Source organism: Cariama cristata, unplaced genomic scaffold (assembly GCF_000690535.1).
Source record: "Cariama cristata isolate BGI_N322 unplaced genomic scaffold, ASM69053v1 scaffold17561, whole genome shotgun sequence".
NCBI classification, from domain to species: Eukaryota; Metazoa; Chordata; class Aves; order Cariamiformes; family Cariamidae; genus Cariama; species Cariama cristata.
The window spans coordinates 187802-215586 of NW_009600055.1; the positions used below are offsets into that span (position 1 = coordinate 187802).

General features: G+C 42.1%; 2 protein-coding genes across 2 annotated transcripts in view; both read right to left on the minus strand.

Moving 5' to 3' along the window:
- LOC104169098 (cytosolic phospholipase A2 beta-like) overlaps positions 1 to 27785 on the minus strand; it is a 74996-nt gene that overhangs the window by 38484 nt on the left and 8727 nt on the right. Inside the window, exon 6 of the mRNA XM_009709913.1 lies at positions 18403 to 18423. Coding sequence (XP_009708215.1) covers positions 18403 to 18423 — 21 coding nt within the window. The remainder of the gene's footprint in view (positions 1 to 18402; positions 18424 to 27785) is intronic.
- On the minus strand, positions 23418 to 27315 carry LOC104169096 (acyl-coenzyme A thioesterase 1-like). Its single transcript, XM_009709911.1, has 3 exons — positions 26862 to 27315; positions 25357 to 25559; positions 23418 to 24020 (listed from the first exon to the last, which is right to left on the minus strand). Exons 1-3 carry the CDS (start codon positions 27313 to 27315, stop codon positions 23418 to 23420), a joined length of 1260 nt encoding a protein of 419 aa, XP_009708213.1.

Consider the following 27785-nt stretch of genomic DNA (forward strand, 5'->3'; position numbering starts at 1 on the left):
GCACCGCAGGGGTTTTCCTCCTACCTGTATGATGCCAAGCACAAGTAAAATCCTCATCTTTTAGGCTACACCTCCTGTCCCTCACCACACGAGGTTACTGAGGCGAGGTAGTCAAAATTTAGCCAGTCAAAAACCAACCTACAATAAAATTCTGAAAGTTCAAAGTTGTCTGTGTGCTGTTGGAAACAGATGAGCTGAAAAGATTCAGAGACATCTTCCTGATCTGCAGCTATACTGGTAATTCATTAGTAAGTTTTGTGGTTAGACAATAACAACTTTCCTACTATCCATTTAGTAGCTATCTATCTCATGCATTTAAAAAGTCAAAAGCTTTGACTGTTGTCTCAGACACTTGCACCTGTTCCTCTCAGGAACAGTCTAACTGATATTAATAGGATAATTCACAGTTAAAGTGCACCTCAGGGGCACGAGAGTTTGATGAATTGGAGCACAACCAAACAACAGACAAAGGAATATGCACAAAACATTAGCCCAGTCTCCCCTCTCTGCTCTCCATGAAAATCAAACATATCACATTTTATTCATAGGCTTAATTATTGTTTAACTCCTGTCCTTTTAATTCTGTTTTCTCATTTGCGTTGGTGTTTGTGTTGGTGTTCATGTAATCTATTTAGATTGCAGGTTTTTTTCTGAGCAAGTTCTACAGCTTATCTGGGAACTTTTATCACTTTTAGCAAATTGGGGCTCACGTCTCTGTTGACTTTTTGCAGTGCCACAGTACCATATATGACAATAAATTCTGTTTCTGATCCTTGAAACCTGTGTTATAGCTAAACTATGTATTTTCCCTCCTACACCTTCCTTTCACATTGTGACCCCCGACTTTTCTCAGCCTCCACACCACATTTCCCTCCCACATGATAGCTAAATTTAAATCAAGACTGGATGATAGTCTTTTATGTTTAGCTCAGACATTAGAAACTTGATTCAGGAATTTCTGAGAAAAATGCATGCATTGTGTAGGTCAGACTGAATAACCATGGTGGCCTTAGCTTTAAAAATCTCTTTTTCTTCCATGCATCAAGCTTTTCTTTACATCCCAAACATGTATTCAGAGCCTGTAGCTGACTAATATCCATAGGCAGTGATGGTCTTTGTGCTTTATAAAAAAGGTTCACATGAAGAGACAAGCTGTTTCCATTATTTCAAGGAGGCTCGCTTTGTAGTCGAATAGTGTTAGAAACTAAATGCCCTTGGCACTGATACATAGTGTAACTTTTCCAACAAATATGGACCTTCCCAGAACATACATTGCACAGGACAACATAAAAAAGCTTTCTCAGGCGGAGCCTTGGTTCCAGGGCCTGGGGTTCATAAAACCGTAAGGGAAGGAAACACACATCCTTCCCCTTCTTCACACCTTTCTTCCCTGAGCAAACATTTTGAAGGCAGTTTCTAGAGACAAATCTTCAGGGATTTCCTCAGCCAGTTTCCATTTCTTATTCGTATTCCTATAGTAGAGGCACCAGCCCTTCATTTGCATCTTATCTGTGTCAGTGGGTTTCAGCCTTTCCTGTTTATAGCATTCTATCATGGCAGCAGTGCCATTAGGATAATTACAGTTATGACAGAACTCCCTTGCACACTACCAAGAGACATTTTGTCAAGATAATGAGGTCAGCAATTGCAAAGATTTGCAGAACAAGGACAAATTGTTTTGGCAACGTGCCTGATTTACTTTTAAGTTTGCCTGTACCACCTTCTCCTACAGTAGACCCCATCTGCTTTTCTGCATTACTGTTCAACGCTACTTTCTGCTTCAGGCTCTTCTTCCCCCAGGATGAACCGTACCGTGTTCTACCCTCTGCAGAAGCTCTCATACTAACAGCTACCACCAGCACAGAGGCCAATGGAGAATTCTTCTAGTTAAGAAAATTACAGAAGCAACAGTGATGGGGAAAGGGGAGGAATCATACGCCAAAACCATATTCAAGTAAGCGTTCCTAAATAAACTTCCCTGAACATACTTCTAAGCTGTTGTTACATTGCAAGTAACAAGAGGAAACACAACTTAATCAGCTACTCACAAGCGTATTCTGGTCTCCCGAACTCACCCCATATGCTGTTGCTGTCTCTTCAAGGGAGTCACATACTCCAGAGCATCACTGCTCTGCACTAGCCTGTGAGATCTGCCAGTCCAGGTTTTATTTAGCACTTAGTCTCATGTCACATTCAAGGCCAGACTAACACAGCCATTTCTTCACTTCATACCATTGCACCAAAATTCATAGCGAGGCACCAGAATTTTCACAGAGCCATGGTTTGTAGACTTAATAACTCTAAATATGACTTGATCGCGCACTTAAATTGAAGATATGGCCATCAAAACAGGTATATTACAAGTGAACCCCTGGCCCAAACAAAATCAGTAGCAAAACTATCACTAAGAAATATGCATCTTAAGACAGCATAGAATCATAGAATCATTTGGGCTGGAAGGGACCTTTAGAGGTCATCTAGTCCAACCCCCTTGCAGTGAGCAGGGACATCTCCAACTAGATAAGGTTGCTCAGAGCCCCATCCACCCTGACCTTGAATGCCTCCAGGGATGGGGCTTCCACCACCTCTCTGGGCAACCTGTTCCAGTGCTTCACCACCCTCATTGTAAAAAAATTTTTCCTTATGTCAAGTCTAAATCTACTCTCTTTTAGTTTAAAACCATTACCCCTTGTGCTGTCACAGCAGACCCTGCTAAAAAGTCTGTCCCCATCTCTCATATAGGTCCCCTTCAGGTATTGGAAGGTAGCAATGAGGTCACCTCGAAGCCTTCTCTTCTCCAGGCTGAACAACCCCAACTCTCTCAGCCTGTCTTCATAGGAGAGGTGCTCCAGCCCTCAGATCATCTTCATTGTCCTCCTCTGGACCTTCTCCAACAGGTCCATGTCTCTCCTGTGCTGAGGGCCCCAGAGCTGGATGCAGTACTCCAGGTGGGTTCTCACTAGAGCGGAGTAGAGGGGCAGAATTACCTCCCTCGACCTGCTGGCCACTATCATTCTCAGCAGCTATGCAGAGAGTAAGCTTCATACAAAGCAGAGCAGCTGACTTAGGAAAAGCATTGCAACTACCTAATGTCCTAGCAATCAAAACAAAGCACCTTGCACTCTACATGGGTGGTAAGTCATTGCCAGACATTCATCCTTCCTGTAAAATCTTAATCTAACCTACACAGACTATCAAGATGTTAGCATAAGGCTAGGTTCACTTACCATTTTACAGAAGAAACAGTGCACACCGACACTTATTACTGCATGAGATTTTGCAGTCTTTCAATATGCCCTGAGCCAGATATCATCTTCTTGGGTAAGGCTCATACTGTATCTGTACACAATTGTTTCTCTCAGCGTTGCTATAGCTGTACATTATGAAACTCCTTAAACACCCAATACATCAGCCTTTGGCACAGCTCTCTTGAGCAGGTGTGTTACGCAAAGCATTCTTCAGGACTAGCAGGGATTAAATGGCATTTTGTGAGTCCCAGGAGCTGCAGTTTATATTGAGCTCCATAAGGCCAATTTTCCTCTGCTCAGCAGAGTCAAAGGATGTTGCGCATTCAGCTATACAAAGACAGAAGGAGAAGAGAAGGACTATGGCTAAAGTGTAGGATAAGTCCAGCACCATTGAATTTTAGAATCTTTGACTTGCAACAATTTAAGATAAAGCTTTCCATATAAGCATGCTCCCAAATGCAGACATCTAGAGAACAAATGTTTCTGGGCTAAAAACATTTCTGGTGTATTCCAGGAAGGTACAAGAAGCCTGGAAATAGATGCTTGGTATAAAATATCTTCCTAAAACTCTCCTACATCGAAGCTTCTGTGACCTTGCCATTTTTTGCTGAAGCGTCTTCTTAGGTAATATCACATGGTTAGGATACTTTGAAAATTTGGAATTGCTAAAGGCTTTATTGCTACAGGTTTTGCTGCCTTAAGACACAGTGACTCCATGTGGCCAACTGCTTAGCCTGGAAACGACACGCTAATGGAAAGGGCAGGGTACAATTTTGTCATTTTGCTTTTGCTTTATTAAATTTAGCTTAGGGGATACTCAGATGCAACTATATTGACTGGTGAGAGTAAACTTGGATAGAACAATTGTCATCTGAAGAGGTATACGAAACCAAAGCCAATGATCATTTGAGATTTCAGCGTGTGTTCAAAAGGCTAATATTTGCAAAAGTGTCCTCTGAAAACATACCTGTAAGTTCAGCAAGTAAATACCCATGAACACAGTTTGCACATGTGGCAAAAAGTCATATTCACTTGGTAGATGCAAGCAACTGGTAGAACTATGATTCTACATTCTTCTCAAAAAAGTGCACCTTCCAGGTGCACCTAACTATGGTTTAATTCTGCAGTAATATCACAAAAAACTGCAATTAATTTTGAAAACTGATAGATTTTTGCCTTGCTCTCATGGCTTGTTTTCCTTCCAAATATATACAGATACCTCAATTTATTTTTACAGACATTCCTGAGGAAAGTATTTAAATTCACAAGTGGGAATATTGCTGCTAGAAATGTTCTCAGTAGTTATCACTCTGTGTTACACAATATGGTGACTGACATGATGAATCATCTCTCCCTAGCACAGTTCTTCTTTGCCAAACCAAGTATTGCACATTCAAAAGGTACAGCTCACAAAGAATGGCAAAAATAGGCAGATTTCTTTGAAAGAAACACACAGAGACAGGCAGGCAAACAGGTAGATGAAAACTGAATGCAGTTTACTTACACATCCCTCAAACAGAAAGTTAACAATATATTAAATAAGCTCTTCACAGAGAATGTATTCACTCAGTACTACTACTAAAAAATTACCATTCAGTAAGAAACGTATTTTGAGGCAGGGTTCAGAATATCTTGCTCTCAAGAGCAGAAAGGAAGGGAAAATATAACAAACACAACTCTCAGTTGCATAGGGTTTGCAAAGTCAATGTTCCATAAATGCTGCTTTTTTTATTGATTAGTTAGATAACATGCTGCTGTAATTTTTTGTCCAGTATTGAACTCCAGGTGAGCAATTTATTTCAACACTATCACAGTGCATCTGAATTTAAATTAAATAGATTGTCTGAAAAGTGATGTAACAGGATTTTCACCTGCCTACATAATAGTTTCACCTATATACATAGTAGTTTAGAGCCCGGGAAGCACCAGCGGGTTAGACACAGGACTTTCTTATCATTCAAAATACGAGTTTAAGTTGAAGATTAACGACCTGATCCCTCAAATTTTGTCACCCTGACTAGTGAGATTATGCTGCCATCTTGTGACCTGTAAATTTTACTTTGCTACAGTGACAGCAATTTTTCCCCTAGACTAGGACAGTGTACATGTCTCCCTGGTATACAGGTCCAATGATCATGCTTTGAGCAACCGAGTCCTCTTTTATACTCAGACCCATGTTTTCTCTCCTTCGCTTTCTTACCTGTGACTCAGGGGCTGCACCCTTCAATGTCCTTGCCATTGCTAATGGAAGTGCTGTCCATGGATAGGCCTGGGTAGGGACTGGCGGCAGCCCTGCAGAGGAGGTGAAACCCATTGTTTAAAGGAGTAGCGTTTTGCAATAAAGGCTACAGAATATCCCCCTGTTGCCAAGAGAATCATCTATACTGGAAAGCAAAACAAACACTTGGCCAGCATTTGAATATGACAGTATACACCGAAAAAAGACATACTCTTTACAGCTGGGAAGGAGAATGATTATAAATTATTATACAGTTTTGCACGTTGATGACAAAATTTTCCTCTCCATCTTCCCAAGTGTAAAGCTTGTATACTTATGGTAAATTTTTTCTTGCTTGAAAAAAAAACTGTGTTATGATTGACTGTATTCTGAATCTAAATGGGTTGTTCCATCTGGTCAAACTAAATAAAACAGCTGTATGTCAAAGTGGTTATGCAGTTCTCTTGAAGCAATACAGACTTCAGTTGCAGTGACTGCTTACACAGCATTTTGAAATACCTGGAAAAAGCCTAGTATGGCTGTAATCACACTGAGAAGCAAGCTGGGAACCCCCCATTCCTTCCTTATACCTCAACTATACATGCTTCCATCATTGTTCAGTCCCAAGACACTTCAGAAGTGAAGACATAGAATCAAACCTTGAAATGCTGACAATCTGAAATGCATTTGCAAGGAAGGAACAGGGACATACCAGGTACACTCAGGCTTGAGAGCTCTGAGCTAACACGGCCGCTGCTCTGAGCTCAGATACATGTTTGGGAGAGCCCACAGAAGGTACGTGTGGCTAAAAGGCTCCCTCAACATGTCTGACTGGAGTCAAATCATCAGCCCTTCCTCTTCACTACCAAAGCCTCAACCACCATTATACACCCAAATCATTGAAGTATTTTCTCTCTAATCCTTGTATGCCAAAGTAAACCAAAGCATCCTGCATTTAGACTCTGATTAGAGTATCCAGGACATCCTGTATTTTCTTCAGATTTTCTTCAGGATATGGCATAGCAGAATGAGGGCTCTCAGCTAGCAATTGAAGGTTATGTTTGCCTGTTCCCTGTTTTTGAGATGGCTAATTTCATTGCGTTGATTGTATAAATGGAACTTCAAATCTTGTGACAGTGGGGACTTCATACTTTCTTATAATACTAAAATATGCAGGGAAATATGCAGCCAGCTGAATCATCTCTGTGAGACTTAGCAGTATATTTCAACAATCATAATAATAACTACTACTGCTGTAGCAGTGCAAAGTTCTGGGCAGATTTACAGCTAATCCCTTTGCAAAGTTAAGTCAAGAGAAAAAAAAAAGACGACTGTGAAGTCACGTGGTTACAGTCCCTCAGTGAGTCTGTGATGACAGGCATGGACCTTCCTTAACACCAGCATTTGTTCCTTCAGAGGACAAGGAAGGTGTCTCAAGTTTCTTTCTTTCCAACATTCCTGACAGCAAAACAGTTTGTCAGGGGAGACATTTTGTATCGTCACATAAGGAGGAGAGTCCTTGACACTCTGCTGCAAGTCAGCAGTGACCCGTCTGACATGGCACAGCACAGTGCAGGAGAGATGCCGCTGCTTGCACAGCTGATGTGCCTGGGATCCAAGGAGAACATAAGGGTAAGGGCCAATCGCAAAAGTCTAAACCTACTGTATGAGATCCAACTGGGGTAGTTGAACCTTCCGAAAAGGCTCAGAAAGAACATGTATACTATTGTTTCTGCAACTGTAAATGTTACTTTCCACTTTTACTTTGCCACTTCTGATCGCCTCTTCAGAGCTGGAAGCAAATTCCAGTTCTCATGACTAACTGCTACACCTCCTTTGTGAAAATGCAATATACTATTTAAGTAAGCAGCAGCAGAATTAAATCATCTCACATCAAAGCTTATCTTTAATATGCTGTATCCACGTGAGAGAATGGAGTTCATTCTTTTCCCTTCCTTTCCAGAAAGCACCAACTGATATAATGAAATATGCAGCATCAACTGGACATCATTTCAAGTCTGCTGGAGCTAAAAGCAGATATCGATGTCTATCTGGGGAACAAATATTCCTTTCAGCAGCACATACCTGGAGCTGATATACTCCTATATATACAAGTATAAATACACTTCTACTGATCTTTGCCTGTCCCCTTATCTTTCATTACTGTCTCTTTTATAGCCACCTTCTTCCACAGCCAAGAAGGTATTTAATCTTTCTGCTGGGTTTGGATGAAGTGTGTTCTTGTGCAGAAGGTCAACTGAAGGCAATGTATCAGTGAAACTCCAGAGCAGCCTTCAGACTACAACTAGAATGGAGTTTCAATGGCAAACAATCGTTACACCTAATCTCTGCACAGAGAAATGCTCTAGCCCCTGTCCATAAACTCCCACTACTCCATTACTGACTTCATACCTATCCAGTAAATCATGATTCTAGAATACGGAAAGAGGAAAAAATCAATCTCTATACTCAGTCAGCATTCATTTCTGCAAGATACTGATCACTCTGGCACCAATCCAATATTTGTGGATGTGTAAAATCCTATTTATTTCAACTGGAAGCCTTTCAGGATGTGTGACATCTGGTCTCGTACTAGTCTTGTGGTCAAAAATCCTGGAGACAGTGCTCAGGACTCCACCTGGTGAGCTGAAACAAGAAGTCTTTAGAGCAGACAGATACTGCTAAAGGGACCCTTCCTCTCCTTTGGAAGGGGTAGAAGACCCACTTAGGAGACCAGAAGATATTCTGTTGTCAAAAAACCTCTATGAATCCAGACTAATGTCCAGGGATTGATGGTGTTTTTTGTGGGATGGTAGTACGAAGGATACATTGGACATGCATAGCTGGCAAGGACACATTCTCTCTCTCAGGAAAACTTAATCCACATATGGAAACAGACAGTCACGTATTAATGATAAAGGTAAGAAATACTCCTATTTCCCTGCAGGAGTCCTTGCCATGGCAGTATTTGCACCTCTGTATTCTTAAAGCCCAGCTCCATACATACAGATACTTTATTTTCAGATAAAATCCACCTCTGCAACAAGAGTTTGTGCTGGGCCTGCCATTTCTTCCTCATTTCACAAGGAGGGCTTAAGGGTTATAAGCACTGAGTGAGCCCCTCTGCCCTGAAGCAAATACTATCTTTAAATCTTTCTAATGTATAATCTCTTCTCTGTTACAGTAATACACCAGGCCTTTCCTTCTCTGATACAGTCTGCTTCCAGACTGGATTCAGGTTGCAGCAGCAGTCCAAACAACCAGTGGACTCACAAAGATGTAAGTCCGTATCAGTGTTAACTGAAGTATGTTGTAGTTTGAAAGCCTGCTAATCGGACTAAAGCTTGAGACCTATAATACCTTTCCTTTCAACCTACTTCATCACAACAATCTGTATTAGAGTAAGAGATACAGAACTCATTTTTCAAACTTTGTCAACAATGACTGCTCAAAATAAAGCTGCCATTCTTCTTATGAGACACGAGGAAAGAAAGAAAAGCAGAATTCAGAAAACCTAACAGAGTGAAACAGGCTAAAATAGGAGGAGAATAAAACAAAGTACCAAGGACAAAGGAAGGATAAACAGCAGAAGTTCAGGCCTCTAGCTGCCCTGGGGACAACAGCAGAAAAGCATGGTGGTTTGGTCTGTGGCTCTTCCCTGAAAGTGGAGGTAGGTACCTGCTGTGCCTGCTCTTTCTGCTGGGCCTGCAGAAGTCAGAGCTGAGGGTGCTGCAGAATTAACAGCCAAGAAAACAATGTCATGAGATCTAAGCTCGTCAAAGCATCTCTTGTTTCAGTGAAACATTTTTTAGATGATGAATGGCTTTTGAGAAACTAGAGGTTTTCTTTTTTTTTTTTTTTCTTCTCTTTTTCTGCTGAAAAGTCTGTTTGGAGGCACATGACCTGATACTATCACTTTCAGGGTCATGAAAAGATTGAAAACATGCTTAAACATGCTTTCAGTTTTACACTTCTTTAATGAAAACCTAAAACACATGAAGAAAAATCTCACAGAGATAAAAGTATTCCTAATTGTCTCCACATGGAACCTTGCACTGGAGAACTGGGGACCACAGCAAGGATGAACCATCCTTACAGGCCACAGACACTCATCTGCTCCCACAAGAACAACATTTCTTATAGGAAGTCACCTTCCAGCTAGAATCTCCTTGACTCTGTGGTCTGTGCATGTGGTGACCCACAGAAAAATCACTCCCTATTTTTTATACATAGCAGGAGGCTCTGTCTTCCAGGAACATCATCTCATAAGGAGAACTTTGCACCATTCCACAGACAAAATAACAGGAAAACAGCTGAGACGTGCACAGGCATCAGTCAAGTCATGACTGTATGTACAATGATTTAGCCTGAACAGCTGGCTAGAAGGTCATAAAAGAAATGTATTTTACTACGTGAGTGCTAGATGAAATGACTCTGTTGTCAAACTTGGCTAAGAGCTGGAACAGCCGCAGAGCGTACACAGGATTTATGAGACTAACCTCTGGATTCCTCCCTGAGCCCAGGAAATTGCATTCCTTTGAGGTCTGGACTGATGTTCATTGATAATGCAAAATCATGCTCTTCCTCGGGGAGAAGCAAAGCAAAGCAGAAGCATTGGAAAGTCAAATAGCCTTATGTGGAGAACGGAGAGGAATGAAGGATAATAAATTACTCTCTTAAAAAACTCTACTCTCGTCTCAACCCAGAGGAAGGGAGAACTTCCACATACAAAGGACAGGGAGCAAATGACTCCTCCAAGTTCTTAAAAATTCAAGATCATTTTCTTAAATTTATGAATTGAAAGGCAGAGTGGTATTACCTGCCTCAGCCCATTATCATCCTGTGGGTGGTGTCTGTTATATGGCTAATCAGGCAGACACAAATGATGAAAATACCCAGAAAGCAAGTGGAACACGCAGAAAATGAAGCAGAGAGAGAAGAGCATGGCCTGAGTATGACTGAGCTCCCTCTGCTTAGGCACTACTACGCACGAGCACCTTCCAGGATGAAAGCTTTCTCTCTGGCCTCAGAAGATGAAGAGGCCATGTAAGGAGATGAATTGGGTTGGCTTTTTCCAAGCAGTTCTTTTGCTAGTGGAAAGTGATTCTTAGGCTATGCAAAATGCACTTAGTAGCCAGAGATAAGTAAAAAAAAAAAAAAAAAAGAAAAAAGTTAATGTTTATCTCTGGTCTTTCTTCCCCCTCTTCTGGGCATAAAATTCCAGATGAATCAAGGGAAATACAAACAGATCGCAGCATGAGCCATATATCCTAAGGAAGTTAAATTACCAAAAGACTGACTTCACATTATATGATGTGAAACTAAGGTAATGGTTGATAAAAGAAAGCTTTCATCTCATGAAAAAATACCAAGATTTCAAAAATTATTGGTCTAATGTGGAATAAAATCAAGACATTCTTCCGAACCCACCATAACCATCCATGTACCAATAATCACAACCTGCTGATCAGAACACTAGGCTGGGAAGTAGGAGAACCCAATCAGGCACAGCCAAGGCATGAGTCTCAGCCTCCTAATCCCCATGGAGAGCCCCACCTTTCCATTTAACGGCTATTTCAAGGAGACTTTTACCATCTTTCTTTAAGAGGATAAAACAGACTTATGCAACTAAGTGCTAATCTTTTCCCCAGTGGGAGAAAAAATTATTTTTTTAAAATACTTTCCTTACCTCATGATTCTCTAGCAGTTAGAGAACAAAGGACCATGTTATTTTCACATCTGATTAGTGAGTGAAAAATCTGAGTGTAATCAACAAGAAATGAAGTAAGTAGAATTTGTTCCTTGGTTTCTACATCAACCTCAAAGTGGGAAAATTTCTATAACCTGTCACTAGAGCTTCAGTGATGGAAAGCAGCTATTACCTCTTCATAAAAGCATTAGTTGTCAGTGCCCCAAGACAGTAACTGTATTAATAATAACTGATTGCAAAACCACTTAGTTATGAAAGTATACAAAAATACATATTTCAGTGACTTGTTTCTAAGTAGGTATTTTGTCCTGTGGTAGCTGGTGATACTGTCATTCACGGTCTTACAGAGGAAAATGGATTCACCTTGTGGCTGAGCAATTGGCATCTCGTAACCTTGCTTATTCTGCTAACCCCGGAGCAGACAGTGGTTACCGTACACTCGCCTCTGGCACTGCACAGTGAAACCGACCATCTGGTTGGGACCTGGGCCATCTTGCTTTCACTTGCATTTGTATGTCTTCTGGCAGAAGGAGATTTCTGCTGGGGACCATACATTCTCCAAAAAACATACAAGTAATTACAAAATAGATTTTTTTAATCTTCTGTTTTTCCTTTTCTTTCCACTCTTCATTCCTCCTCTCCTTTCCAACACACATTTATATACACCCATACCCATACACACATACTTCCTTTTATGAAGAGGAGAAATTTAAGAACTTATACTCCTTGAATGCACTTTTTTTCTTTCTTTTCTTAGAAATGTGCAATTTATACCTCTATTTTAGTTGATTTTTGATTTTGCCTAGCTGGGTTACGATTTTGATTTTGGTTATTGCACATACTGAAATGCCACTGCATATACTGGACTGGAGTGAAATATTTCTACATATTTTCCCATCATAAAGTAGAAACTAGTAAAAAAAACACTTATGAGAAAGTAACAGTCAACAGGGCTTGTAATAGATCACTTCTAAAAAGCCACCATGTTTGAGCTGCACAATATTTTCTTCCACAGAGCTGAAGGACAATGATAAAACATTGATGATAAGAAGTATTGGAAATCATTTGCAAGAGTGTAAGATGCAATAAATCAGTGACTACATGCTGAAGGCATTGACCTTTCACTGATCACAAGAACTATGAACAAATCTCTGAAGTAACTGAGATTGAGAAGGATAAGAAGTCTTACAGAAACTGTGACAGGAATAGCAATCATAATCAAATTTTTTATGGTCACATTTTAACTTTCATGGTGTGTTTTGATTTAAAAGGCAAAATCCTGTCCCTGATAAAATCTAGGCATGTTTGAAATTACCTTCCCTTTTTTTATGGGGATGCTCCTGACATGCTCCTGATAAATCAAATGAACAGGTTCTTCTGCAGAACTCTTTTGCCTTTTCTCCTTCCATTTTTTAATAAGGCAATGGGAGTTATTTATAGGGAGACTTGAACTGTAACATCTAGTCTGATGAGAAGGGCAGAAATAAGCCAGTACACAAAATGAAGCATCCGTCAGAAGTCAGCCTCAGATCCCGTTTACCTTTTTGCACTGTTCCAGTACAAGCCGACTAAAACTGCACTATGACAGGTTTTATGCAGCTGTTAGAAATCTCTCATCACTTCAGAGTAAGCGTTGGGTTTTGCTCTGTAGAAATACGCATACAACACCACTGACAGCTTTGGATGGAAGATGTGTTGTGGGTGGCATATGCAAGTTCAGTCACTGCCACTTGCCAATTACTTCTCCTGGGTTTGTAAATCTTCAGTGAGGAACACCAAACAGAACAACATAAACATAAGAACTGGTGTCTCCACAGGAGCTACAGTTCTTTTCATTAATCAACAAACCTCTTCCACCACTTAGCTGCACTTTGATTTCTACCTACACAGTATACCTTTCACAGTATTCACTCATTAAAACCATTCTAAAGATATCCTTAAGTTTCCAAGTGCTCCGTGGAATTATTTGCCTGCTAGGTCCAAGGGTAACATCTTTTCAAAACTCCATTAGTTCCTCTCAGACTGGCATCTGTTTCTCCCCCCAAAAAATATTTCAGTTCCAGTATGTACTTTCTTCTTCTAAGAGAGGAATCTTTCCTGAACGCCTGTCCCAACAGAATTGACTGGAACTGTGTCATTTGCTGCCTGGTTAAATTTATCCTTCAGTTTCCATGAAAGATGATGCCCAAGGCATGTACACATTCTAGAAGACAGGAGGAGATACCACATCCCCTCCTGAGGTATTCATACGTTTACTAAAGCAAGTCATAGGTTCCTGTACCTGTTGTTCTGACTGTAGATATGATGCCTGAGTGGTGTACACCATTTAAAAGGATAAACAAATGTGTTTAACACCTCATGAACCAGCCTTTCTATTGCAGGCAAGTGCACTTCATGCTGGGGAAAAAGAACCTGAATATGCCATTTTTTAGAATCTCAAAAACTTGGAAAGGGCCCTCAAGGTCATCTCATCCGAACATCTGATCAAAGCAGGACTAACTTCCAAAGTTAGATCATGTTACTCTTTTTTTTTTTTTTCAGTCAAAAATGTTCACAGACAGTGAACCCACAACATCTTTGGGCACCTCTTGTAGTCTTTAACCACTCTCATGGTGAAGAATTTTTTTCTCTGTTGTTTTCCAATTTTACCATGTTGCAAACTGTGACCGCTATGTGTTGTTCTTGCACTGTGCATTTCCTGCTTGTAGAGTAGAGCACACTCAGTCTGTATCACTTTTTTAGTTTGAATGTTTTTTTTTCTTCAATAGTGTCTCAGCTGGTGTCAGTGGCTTAATTAGTTGAACTCTGTCTCAAGGTGTGACTGTTCTGCCTGCCTGCAGGTGCAAGATAATCCACAAACTGAATGAAGTAACTTTCTAACCACCCTCTTCACCAGAACACCCATGAGTGTTTACCAGCTACCATGTCTCTAGCATGCAAATTATTGTATCAAAGACAATCAGGTATTCCGCAGGAATCTCTAGGGTCCTTGAACTTTTTTATTTAAAGCCTCGAATACTGTCATAATAATCAATCACCAATACACAGTCCAGCATGGCCTGTTTCATATGTTTGTTCACAAGTACGTACTCATAAGCAAGATTTTAACCTTGACCCTGAACTTACAGGGAAAAGTAGCATGTAATTGTGTTCTTGAATTACAGTCCATCCTATAGAAAATAGTCAGGAAGGTCACGAAGGCTATCAGAATAATGAAAGGCTTCAAATGGCTCTGCAGTGTTAACACTTACCTACCTCATACTAGAAACAGCAATATGAATATTCACCATAAAGTTGCAGCCAGATATAGTTTGACAGATACACCACAAAGATTTTTTTTAATTGCATCTGCATATATTGTAAGAAAGGAGACCATGGACTTATTCAGAACAACAGTCCAATTGAGAGAAGAATCCCCCCATATGAATTGCCGCTTAAAAACTTTTCTTGCAAGACAAAAAAAAGCCCTTATCAGCAAGTAAAAACCTTCAAAACATACCTTTCACTGGAAAATAACATCGTCATGCTCCACTTTCCAACAGACAGTGCACGCTCCGCTGGAACATCCCTGAAGCTAAAGCAGCGTGCTCTCTCTTCAGTCCATTGGCAGCTGCCCAGTGCCACATGCCGGGGATTTAAGGGGGGTTTTACTGAGAGTTGGTGCCCACTTGTAACAATCAGGTCTCTGTCAAGTGAGAAAGATACAAAAAATAATTAATTTTTCCTCCTTTAGGCATTGCTACTTCTGTCACAAGTAAGGGGAATACCCTAGAGCGTTGCAGGGCTATGGTGCCGCACAGAAAGACCCACTGCTCACTCCTGACTTTTAAATGCTACATGATCTCTGTACTGTTCAGCAGCTCCCAACCCGTTTTGATGCCCAAAACCGAAAAAGATTATTCCTCTTGTGCACACCTCATTTAGAAATTCCTGCCTCCAAGAATATCAGCATCATGGATGTTACCCTGCAAAGAAGACAGACACATAGATTAAAACCCTGGCATAACTGATGGACAATATATGACTGTTTCCACATTAGAAACAGATGAGAATTTCCCCTTTATACAGTCACAGTCTGCTGAGCTTTTTGAGGTTACATTCAAAGGGACGTTAACACTCACAGTATGTTATACCTAGGTAAGGAGAAACTCCTAACCCATACAAGAAGCAAATGATGGTGTGTCTTAAGGAAAACCTCCTCTTCTGCTTTCCTCATGTTTGCTTTCTTTACTAATCACTGCATGACTACTGCATTTTCTAACCACTCACAATCACTGCACATGAGCAAGCCCTGTTTTCTCCTTCTCGGTTGCTGACGTATTTTTTCATTTACTGCTTTGCAGTAAAGTGTAGAATTGACGAGTAAGTAGGCAGGGGATATGTGCCAGAGTATGAACACAGGGAGACAGCTGGAGTGCACCTTGACAGTTGAAGCAGGACTTGATATATGACTCCTAGAAATCTGAAATAGGACTCCATTACAAGAATAACCAAATTCATGGCAAACATGTCTTTTAAAGGTAAGACTGATTTCTCTGTGTCAGCCCACCAGACCATCTAGCCCAACATGCTGGCTCTGCCAATGGTCAAAGAAGAGGTCAACAGGAGCATGTAAGAACAGGACAAGTCTGTTGCGGTAATTCACCAGAATACTCTTCCAGACTCTTGTCATTTATGGTTTTGGGACTCTGAGAGGCAGAGGTAGTGTCTCTGAATTTAGTTAATCTTGATAGATGCCTCTTAGATACATTTGTCCAATGCTTTTCTATTGCATTTAATCAGTACCTTGTATACTTGGATGGTAAGTCATTGTGGAGTGGGCTTGTTTGTGTGGCATCGATCAGGGTGGGGCCCATTCTTATCAACAAAGATGCTTTGAAGACCAATGGGAAACATGGCTGACATGGCTGAAGCAAACGACAAATACATTTTATCTATCAGCAGACTTAAATCCAGCATTAGCAATATTCTGTTAGTAGCACAAAGGATCAGTACAGTAGGTCAGTACTCACGTCGCACTCAGTGCCTGGCAGGGAACTGCTGGCTGGTCAGCAGGCCAAAAGCACCGAGTCCAGCTCTTACAGTCATTCTCAAATTCTGCACAGTGTCAAGGTGTGACTTCTAAGCTGCTGCTTAATGCCTGAATTTTTAGTCTTAGCACCTAGAATTCATAAACAAGTGCAGCTTAATCAGTGCATGTATTTGTCAATGTAACATCAACCTCATCTGCATAGGAGATTCTCACACAGAATCAGGGTAGATTGAAAGATTTGCCCTTCTGTCTCACTCTAAGCCAAACTACATCACTTATATACACCACTATGTACAAATCGCACTGTCATCTGTGTACGTCTCTGATCTTACACAGGGAGATAACCTCCAAAGGACAGATCTCTTCCATTCTGCAAGTTATGTCACCAGAAATTGAAAGTTGAGCAGGCTGGGTTTGAACAAGAATTGTCTACAGAGACCTGTGTTCTGCTAGTGTGATGCTATTGGCTTTCCCCCGTGTTTTGTTGCTGCTCAGTCATAACGGTTGGTCTATTTAGCCAACACTTGGCTCTGTACCCAGTCTTGGCTGTTCTGTGACCTACCCTCGCACACAGACATGGTCAAACTAGCTGATCGTTGCAGATGTTGCTTTTTTAACCAAGCACACACAAAGCAGGGTCACCTGAATTCTTTTTGGTAATAGCAAACTCAACTCAAAATGAACCACACGGAAACAAAAGCCACCTCCAGGCTCCCTTGGTATAATTCTAAAAAACTCAACTAGACTAAAACTTAAACAAACAAAAAATACTTCAAGTAACCATTAGCCCAGACTGAATGACCCATGTGAATGGCCTGTCACTCTCCTAATCTTACTTTTTGCTACTGAGGTGCCACATATGCTGCACCTTTCCAGTGTTCTTCATCACATACAAAACATGCTAAAAACAATCATTAGCCACTATAAATATACTGCAACAAGTCCCATTCTCAGTGCTAGTAGCTGAGTATCCCCTGTAGTTTTACAGCTCTTAGACTGGCAGAGATGTTTTGTTGTACCCAATCTACTACTGCAAAGTTGTCCTCCTGACAGACCTAAACGTAGTTCACCAGAAACAAGACCACTTTGAGGTCATTTCTCAACAAGACAACATAATATCATCTGATCTTCACCAGTCAAAGCATCACGTTCCTCATCGCCAGTGTTGTTATATGGCCTTCCGGCTTTGGCCTTACATATTGCTGAGAGTGCTCCCCCTCCACCAGCAGATCATGCTAAGTGTCAGGGTGACCTGGAACTGGAATGGCCTGGGTCACGACTAGTAGGACAGGAGCAAGACTGTGCAAAAAGCAGAGAAAAAAGAGAAAGCAGACATTATGCCCTCAGGCGAGGGTACAGAAGGCCATAGAAAGAGCAAGATTCCTAGAAGGCATGAAAGTGCAAAGTTGCCCCTTCCCGTTGCTGATCTAAACAGAGCCTAGGAGGTCTCAGCTTTACAGGGAGTGGTATGCAGTCTGCCAGGGAAGCAATAAGTGCTGAGCTATTCCAGCAGTTGGATGTGGTATTTCTACCGAAAAGTCAAGACCACTGACCTCTTCCCCTTCCACTACGACAGTCGTGATGCTGTCGGGTATCAAAGTAGTCTTTCTGCAACAAGAAGTCAAGTATCTCTGATCTGAAGCGATCCAAAGATCGGAGGATGGCTGGAGCCAAAGCACCGTGCAGCCAACGCCTAGGCTAGAAAACTTTTGAGTTAGTGCTTGATGTTTGAGAACATTAGACTGACACTGTCCACGGATGGACTCTTGCAGATGGCACAGGTTTATTGATTCAAAGCTGTCTTACTGAATTCATAACATATAAAAATGATAGCATTGCATTTGAACTTTCTCTTCTAAGTGAAGGTAGAGGTATGCACAGGCTCTGTTCCTGTGCAGGGAACCGTCTCCCTCAAACCGTCTATCCAGCTTGTCTCCTATATGATACTCATTTCACAGTTTTCTCTCCACTGTCGAACACCTCAGTCTTTCGGGACCAGATCCATTGTAAGCAAGGGCAGCCCGCAATAGGCCACCAAGCTCTCACTTGACTGTATACAGAAAGGGATCATAATTTAGAATCAGCTGGCCTAGTTATTACAAACATAACTAAAAACTCTGCTAGAGTTACTCAATTACCTTGATTTGGCATAAGGCACAGCATCGCTCATCCCTGCTTCTCCTGATAACCTCATGCACGTTCCTGCTACTTCCTCCTCTGATCCAGCTGAACATTTTAATATTCTTTTGTGGTTTGTTTTTTTTTTTTCCACAGGATTACCTCTCATTTAGATCAGCAAGCAGGAAAAAGGCATGACTGTTCCTTTGGGCAGCAAGGTGTTCTTAGAACAGTTAAACTGCAGCATAAAACCATATCTTTCACTGAAGTGACTTTAACGCAGACACAAATTTACAGTCTTAATGCAAGATGTTAAATGTTCAGTGGCTTAAGTCACTGAAAAGATACAAGTCTAAATTAACAGAATGTAATTAATTTCATTATTTTTCTCTAAGTGCTATCTAGAGTCAGGGCCTAGGCATTTTTACTTTTAATGTAAATTGTTCATGGAAAATTTTTAAGACTCTGAAAAACAGCGAGTTTCAGCATTTCTATTTTTTGTCCTGGACAATGACAAATAGCAGCTATATTTTGCAGTAAATGCTGCAAGGAGCGTTAGTTTATCGGAAACATTAATTTTCCTTCTAGCCAAACTTCAAACAAAGTATCACTTTCTCTGCACTTAATACTACATTTGGCTCAGATTCCATTTCTGAATGATATGTATGGAGCTCTAAGAAGTGCAGAATAGTGATTTTTTTTTTCTGAAATGGTAGAATTATAGATTTCTTAGCAAAATACTAATATAGCAAAAATTTTTACTATTTTTGTCATTAAACATTGGTCTTACCCCACAGCTTGATAATAAATGATCTGGCAATGTATTAGAGACTGTATTGGAGTAAGTTTTGAATTTAAAAATAAAAAAGTCCCCAATCATCTTTATACTTCCAAATATATACAGGAAACAGAAACAGGGGATGGAGAAAGGCCACTTCTAAATTACATCACACAATGTATATTCTCATCTTTCGTTTCATTCCTTCTATCCTGCGGTTGTGAAACAACCTTGTTTGCAGAAGCCATCCAGAGACACTGCTTCTTCTGGGTAAGAAGCTACTAGGGTTACAGGAGCACATTTGCACCGAAATCTCCTCGTTCAGCACAGTCCCCAGTAAAATTCCACTGAAGCCTCAAATACCGACTACTTCTGCAGAGGCACAGTGCTTGATGTGCTACAGTGCTACTTTCTCAAAGATGTTTCACCTCTTCTGTACCTGTGGTTCACTCTCCTCTAATAAAGGAATTTTGACTGTTTTCATTCTGCAGTTTCCTCCAAGTTATACTGTGCGTGTATCAAAATGCTTCAGGATCAGCTTTAGCTTGTGCTCAACTAAATACTTGATTGGACCTGGTACTTTTAGATCTCCAGTAAAGAACATTGACAACTTCTTTCTTCCTCAGCTATACACAACCTAACAACACATATGGCAAAGTATCGGGAAAGAGCCCCATATGCTTTTTCAAGAAGCCTTGAGAAGTACAGAGGACATTGCTCCATGCAATGCCCATATGTTTCCAAACTGCTAGGAGTCCCTGGAGCTTTTCATGAAGGGTTACTGAGCAGATAGGACAGCAGGATGGAGCTATGTAAGGAAAACCATCTGCATTGTGATACAGAAAGCCCACAATGAAAAGGATAAGCTGTGCCCAAAGGTCTCACAGTGTGCAAACAGCCTATGCCCTGCTTCAGGGATACCTAGTTTAACATAATAAGCTACATATGCTTCGTATAACTTAGATCACATTCGCCTGGATTATCCTAGATTCATGGGGTCTGGGCAGTAAGGCTACAGCAGAGTTTAGAGACGTTCTACTCAAGGACACGCTTTCTCACACCAGTTTTCTTCTTTTAGGGGTAGTCTCCTTTATATCTAGAGAGATCACAAGTTGAACCAGAACAAAGAAGGAAAATTCTAAGAATGCACTGGCAAATCAGCACTCTCTATTGTTGCCTGATTCCAAATTAGCTAGGGAAATTATCCTGCCCCAAGAGAGCACTGCAAGATGCACAGTTCCTTTATAATAAATTTGTTCATAGCAGTTTACATTGCTTCTCAGTTTCTTAAGAGACTTGTCACAAGCTTTTCTCATTCTCATTCTCATAACAGATACACAGTTGAAAGCACTAAACAAAGGGATAGCTGATGTAAGCATCAAGCTGAGAACTTTCAGCCCAAGCTAGTCCTTTGATGCTCTATTTTATCCGAAGCACTTTTCAATTACAAGCAGATTATAAGAATAGCTTTCTCCATTCCATTTTTATTAGTTTTATCAGTTGTGCTTGGCATAGGCTCTCTTTTGCAGCTAAAGGTCAATTAACTTTAATTAAATAATAACTTTCACATTGTTCTTGAATAATGTCTGTACTCTGGAGAAATTATATAAAGCACCCTGACTGTACAAGCTGCAATTAGTAGAATTTTTGCCACTAACTTGGAAAGAAAAAGTGATCTTAGCCCCCTGTGTCTAAATCACTTCTTCAGCAGAAGAAATGTTAAGTAGTCAGTCTTCAGCAAAACACCGAAGAATATGCTCACGAACATGCACAAGCATTTTATTGAAGTTAGGCCATTTGCAATTCTTTGATACTAGTCTCCGCTCAGTTTCCAGTTTCTATTTCCTGAAGATAAGTTTCAAAGTTGAGTTTAATTTAAAAAGGTCAGCTGATTTAAAAAGAACTTCCAGTGCAACTGGGTTGGCTGGCACATTTTCCTCTTTGTAGAAGGCGCAGAGCTGCTCAGCTAAATCAACTTTTTCAGTCTTTCTTGGCAGCTGCTATCCAAGTGATAAATAAAGGGGTAGCAAAGCTTTCATTCCAGAGCAACAAAACAAAGAGGTCCTATGTGCTATTGTCATCAACAGAGTCACCGGTCATCTCCCTTCATCCTCTAGTTTCAACACTGTTTTCCCTGAACCCAATTCCTGAATCTGGCAACAGACTGTATGAAAGCATCACTGAACACATTGTTGATTTACTGATGGAAAGCAGTTTTCCTTTTAACGGTAGTTTTCTATAGATAAAGAAAATGTATTTTCTCAGAAGCTCACAACTTTGTAATCACAGATATGTATGTACAGATCTGTAAACTGCCCACTGAAGGCTGAGAAAGTTTGTCTTCCCCTCAGAAGGATTAAAATAGATGTGAGTTATCCCACAGGCTGGAGAACAGCACAGTGTACTGTATAAGCCTCACTGTGTTCAGGAAAAACAAAAGAACAAAATTATCATACCACAGCCTTGTGCCTCGAGCCTGAGGCAAATGCGGATGGCCAATCCAGCCTTTTTTGACTGCTTCAGTAAAATAGAAAAGTGAGGGAAAATGTCCCTTATTCAGAGTGAAATGCTTAAATGTGTTTGACCGCCCTTGCTGCTACACATTGCTCTTCTGCCAGGTCCTACCCACTCATGAAACATCTGGAACCACCACAGGCCATGCAGGACACAGACACACAGGGGAAAAACAGAAACGAAGAGGAGGGAATAGCAGAAAACTTGATGGATGACCAGTACAGGTAAGTAGGAGTGAGACCTCCCCACGCCAACTGCTCACACCTTGAGCTAAGCGGCACCTATCTACCATTTTGAGGAGAGGGTGGGGCAGGAAAATTGGAAGCAACTGAAGGGGCATGCTCTGCATTGGATGTATGGCATGGGAGAGTCTACAGCCCTCTGAGCCCAACAAGCCCATTTTGAGTAGGCATTGCTCCCTGCAGGAAGAAAACTGAGGGCATGGTTCTGCCCTCAGGAGGATCCAGGCTCCTGCAAGGCTCATGTCTCAGCAGGAAAACCAGAGACTACTACTCTCTCAAAGGCAAGATTTTGCTGCCTCAGTGAAGGCAGAGACCCCCACGTCCTGCTGGCTTCTGTGGTCAGAATGGGAGCCTTGACTGCTCCGTTTATGCCATTTGATATCTAGAAAATGCCAGCAAGCTGCTGTATGCCACTATCCCACAAATGCACAAGGCAGATCACAGTCGTCCTTGGCAGGTTTGGACCTCAGTAAAGGGTGAGATAATGCACATTCTGCCCAGAAGGCAAGGTCAGTCCTCTCTGAAGACTGGCATTTCCCAGCTGTCGCAAGACCACAGAGACAGCCCACTCCACACGGCTCCTGGGAATTTAGCAGCAGCAGTGGCTTTATTCTTTCTCACCAAAACAGGGATAAACTGACTTCCAACATTCAAAAGCAGGTACTTAGCATATCTGTATTACCCCCATCTTGAGCACTGTGCAGACCCCTACTGCAAATTCCACCACTCCTCTTTACCCATAGGAGGTAAGGACTTCTGTATATAAACTCTTCAGCTAGGCAAAGCAGCAGCTTGTGACTACACCAAGATTGCTGCCTAGCTATTCATAGGCATAAACACAGTCGAAGGCTTCATGCAGACAATTTCAAGTAAACTGTGCATACACATATATATGTTGTATTTATTGAGTAGGGCAGTGGAAACTTTATTCTGATACGTAACTTATCTGGAGTCAGCAGAAGATATAACCAGTGTAACCTGAGATTCACTTCTGTTTTTTGAGGTACCAGAAAAAAAAATGTTAACGCTGCATTTCAGAATAGGTCAGAAGAGTGTCTCTTGATTTAGTTGAGATCAGAACTGCTGCAACCTTTTAACTAAAAACTGTGAGAAAATGATATACCAAGAGGAAAGGTGAGCGTACTGATGTGCTGTCCCAGAAATTGCTGTTTACATCTAGGTTAGTTAAAGTTGCAAAACTAAACAATTCAATGGAAAACTCCTCCTATGAGAGTCTTCTTTCCTACCAAAGGAGATGGTTGGAGATTGAGGGCAAAAGATAGTTCAGTACAAACACAATCCGTGTGATGGGATGCTGAGTTTTTCTCAGATGACTACAGCACATAGGCAGATCAGATGGTGCCAATCTACAGTGCAGCTGGAGCCAGAAGACACCTAAAATGCAACTAAAAAATGGAAAATTATTTGGAGAATGAAAATAAACAACTATGCAACAGTGGGGTTTAGCAGAAGGTGGGCCAGGAAACTTCTGATGAGTTTCCAAGATTCAGTGAGAGCTCAAATACCAACCCTGGTCAGCATGTTTGACAGCTTCCACTACAGTTTGCTCTTAGGGATGTCTGAGTCCATCAAGTGTCGCCAGAAAAAGGCCTGTATCCTGCGCCATGCATCTTCTTGGGCTTTGGCATGCTCCCTCCATTGCCCTCCCCAATGCACAAAGACCCCAAGCACTTTGTGGATCGAAGCCTGGCAGAGAGGCAAGTACGGTGGCTCCAAGAGGTGCCCTGCTCCAGAATAGGAGCGAAACTCTACTTCCCGTCCATGCTGCTGAAGGCGCTGAACAGCATCCTGGCAATACAGGTCACTTTTCCAGTTCATGTCATCCAGTCCGGACAGGAAGAGGAACTTGGCCAAGGACCTCTCCATGGGAATGCGACAATCCCAAGTTGCTGGGTCCCTGTGATCATCTAGGACATCTGAAAAATCTACTAGGCCAGACTCGGTGCTGGTCTTCATCCTCCCCAAATCATATGGGTGGGGAGGAAGAGTGAAGCCATCACCTCGCAGGGGAACAAAAGAATTAAACCCACTTCCAGATATGCTAACAGCTGCCTTGATGCCAGGTAGAAACGTGGCCATGGAAAGGGCTAGATCAGCTCCCTTAGACAAGCCCAAAACGCCAATCCCAGTATCTTTCACCTGAAACACAGTTATGAAAACAACCATTATCACCTCCTCCTCATTTCCCCGGCTGACAAAATGTCTCCAGTTCTGCTTCCTCACTCCTCATCCAACTAAGACCACCCATATTTTACTCCTTCCTTCTCTCTGTTCAGGTTATACCACTCCCATATCTACCCCTTTGCTGAGCCTCCACAAGAGTGACTATGAATTCTACAGCTCCTCAACATTTCTCCTCCTGTAACACTTTTTCTTCCTAGTGACCTCTTCGCTCCCTCCACATCCTGGCTACACACTTGCTCTCAGTACTGTATCTTTTACTGCTCCTGCCTCCAAATCCCCTCAATCTTCTCTCCCCAGGTCCCCTTTGGAAAACCACTTTTTCATGGGTTTACACTTGCATTGATTTTCTTTCATGCCATTGTTTTTTGATACTCCCCTACAGCTGACCTGTTATCCTCTGTTTTGTCTTGGAACACCTAAGGTTCATTACACCTGAGGCTGAGTAAGCCCAATAATTGTTTAAATCAACTTCTTTATAGTGAAGGCTCTTCACACAAAATTAATTTTGTAATGTGTGTCTTGTAAGATAGTCTGGAGGTTTCAGAGCTCTATAAGGAACAAGACAAACAAGCAAGGTCGAATTCTGCTCTCACACTGGCTACATTCCTCCTGTCCACACGCTAGAAAATAAACATAGCTTTCTGAAATAAATACCACATTAAGTAGCATTCCTTTCAAAGTTTAAAAGCTACTTGATTTCTCTTGGTCTCTTTTGGTTTAAGCACGATGATATATTGCTAGAAAGGGTCTTTCTAATCCCACAAACTTGTTCAAAGACAGTCCCAGCTTCTTAAGACATGGCACACTCTCCAGCATTACAACTGTAAAGTATTCTGTTGTTAAAGTGTCTTACTACTGTCTCATGAAAATTACTTAAAATCAGAAGCCTGTAACATCTCAGAAATACTAGAAAAAAAATCAATGGATTTTTTTCCCTTCTGAAATCTTGAAAGATGCAAAAGTAGGGGGAAAAAAATTAAGATTTCTTGCTTAAGCAGTTTTGTGCTTCTAGTCTGGGAACTGCTTTGATTTAATCTTACACAGACACTGGTTTGCACAACATCACTCTATGGACTGTTGTAAGATGCTGTGCAAAACCAGCTATCCATCTACTTGCAAAATTTGAGTTGAGGCACAAGTTTTGCCATCTCTAAGATCATGCTGTCTTTAAGACAATGCTGTCTCCTTCTAACATCTCAGAAACTTAGTTGCATTCAGTGACATACAGTATTCCAATTAGAAAACTGGAAAATAGTTTCCAACAGGAAAAGCACCATAATTTGCCTCTTACCTGCTGCTGGTTCCGCAAAAAATTCACAGCTTCCTCAAAATAGCCCAGTTCAAGAATCTCCGGCATAGCAGGAAGATCTTCAAAGGCCATGTAAGCAAGAGCCAGAGTCACAAAGCCTCTGCTAGCCAGGAGACTTGCTCTGTATTCAACAAGACCTCCTCCAGATCCATACAAATCAATAAGTCCAGGGAACGGACCAGGTCCTGTAATGAAAGGTGTGTACATATATACTCAAAGAGAAAAGTTTCTACAGTTCTTCTTTCAGTAGTGCTCCCTCAGCATACATCAGAACAGTAGATATCAGAAGGAAATCATCCTCTGAGGCTTTCCATGGAGGCTGTCATTCTCACACACACAACCAATCACTCTAAGGACACTAATTTGGGTACTTCTCTCTTAGGAACTCATAATAAGAAGTTCACTTGTTGGGCATCCTTCTCCCACCATGAATTTCAGTTGACATTGGCCTAGATGTTCTCAGGCCATTGGGGATCGATAAACACAGCATTGCTGCATGAGCTGCACTTCTTTAGGAAATGTGCCAGCAGGTTTTCCAGGGAGGGAATATTTGGGTGATGAAATGCACCCCCAAATGCCAGTACTGACTTGCACCAATTCAGGTTTCAGTATGATCTGGGTAACTACCCCTGGGCTTCTCAGTTCTCCTCCTGCAGCCATAGGACCTTCCTTTCCTGCTGCTGTTGAGCCCATTCTTATAGCCAGACTTCCCTTATAAGATTTGGTGTCACAGCAGCTGCAAGGGTCTTTTTATTCATTACAGGGCAAGATATTAATGTTTAAAACAGTTCAGGGCTCAGAGCAGCTTTACACAAGATCCACTCTCAGCACTGTCTCTGTTCTGTGGACTCTGTACTCTGTGGAATCTGATGCCTGTTTAAAGACCTTGCTTTTCTCATTTGTCTCCCATCTTCCTAAGTATCCCATGCAGCCAAGATGCTCAAACAGGTAGAGACTCCTTTCTTTAGCTTTTCCTTAGCCAAAGAGAGAGACAGAGAGACAAGGCCAGAGCCTGCAGGAAGATCCGTGGCAGTGGCTGGAGCATGGCTGTAGCCCGACTCCAGTGCTCCCACCACTCCTCGTCAGTCCTCACTCCACAGCCAGAGCTGTCACGCCTCACAGCTCTGCCGAAGTCCGGGGCCTCTTTGTCCTGTCACTAAAGAGAACAGCAAAGAAATAAACACACTTTTCCCCAGAGCTCTCACTGCAGGAGAGGTCCTGACCCCACCTCGGGTAGAACAAACAGGAGACACCTCGTGTTACCACTGCTGCCCTCCCTGCACTCCCTGGCCTTGGTACTTGACCTGCCTGGGCAACACCTGCTCCTCCCTGCTCTGTTGTGAGGATCCAAGTAGCTGGACCAAGCACAGGCTGAAGGAACCATTAGCTGAGGCTTTGCCCTCGGTGGCTGAGTGCATCCATGGGCCACAGGGCACAGCATGTGGTGCAAGTCACGCCTGGAAAACCAGAAGGGAATTAAAACTCACCAGGAGGGAGAAAGAGGGTTGCTTTCAGACGACCTTCTCTGACTGAAATCCTCTTCACCCCCTCTCCTAAAAACCATCGTTCATTGGTGCATTTTCCCAGCAGGCGGCTCATGTCCCCGTGGCCCTCATACACTTCCAAGTCCACACAGAAAGGGGTCAGGACGTTCCTCTTTGCCAGTCGCTTATAGGGCGCTTTGGACTGCAGAGACCACAGCAGCCCCATCGGTTCCACTCCCGAATAGCTGCCCTCCAGCGCTGGGGAGCGGGTGAGGTCGAGCTCTCCGCTGCTCCCAGCTCTGTAGCGAGCGTGGGCTTGGAAAAGCTCCCCGCTCTCGTCCATCAGGCTGGCTCGGAGGGTGACCGCCTGCTGCGGCAGGAGACCGGCCACACGGATCTGCACGGGCTCATCGAACAGACACCTGGGGGAAGGCAGAACCGTCACCTGCACCGCCATCCCCGCTCTGCTGGTGGGGAGAGGAGCCGCCCTTTTTTGTGGCGAGACACGGGCTGCGTGAAAACAGGATAGTCAGGAGCCGGTCACTTCTCAGGCTTAAAATCTCTGCCCAAAGTCCAGGAGGAACCACCGTGACAGCTTCCTTCGGTCGGCAAGCATGGGCTGCTGGGAGACGTAGTTCAGAGCACGCCGCCCTCCAGACACTCCAGCTCAGAGGTGGTACAGCAACACCATCCTCTTGCACAGACACAAGCTGACATTTGTTCCCGGCGTGCAGTCTTACTTTTGATTCTGGAGAGACACTAGATTAAAAACCCCAAAGTGATAAAAAGAGATATTCAAATTGCCTTTCCCCCCCAACAGTGGGAAAGTCCGGATTTGAATGCAGGACTCGCTTGGGCCACACACAAACAAGCTGGAATGCCTGAAGTAACGTGACATCTTAATCCAGCTGTGAAACAAAGCTGGCC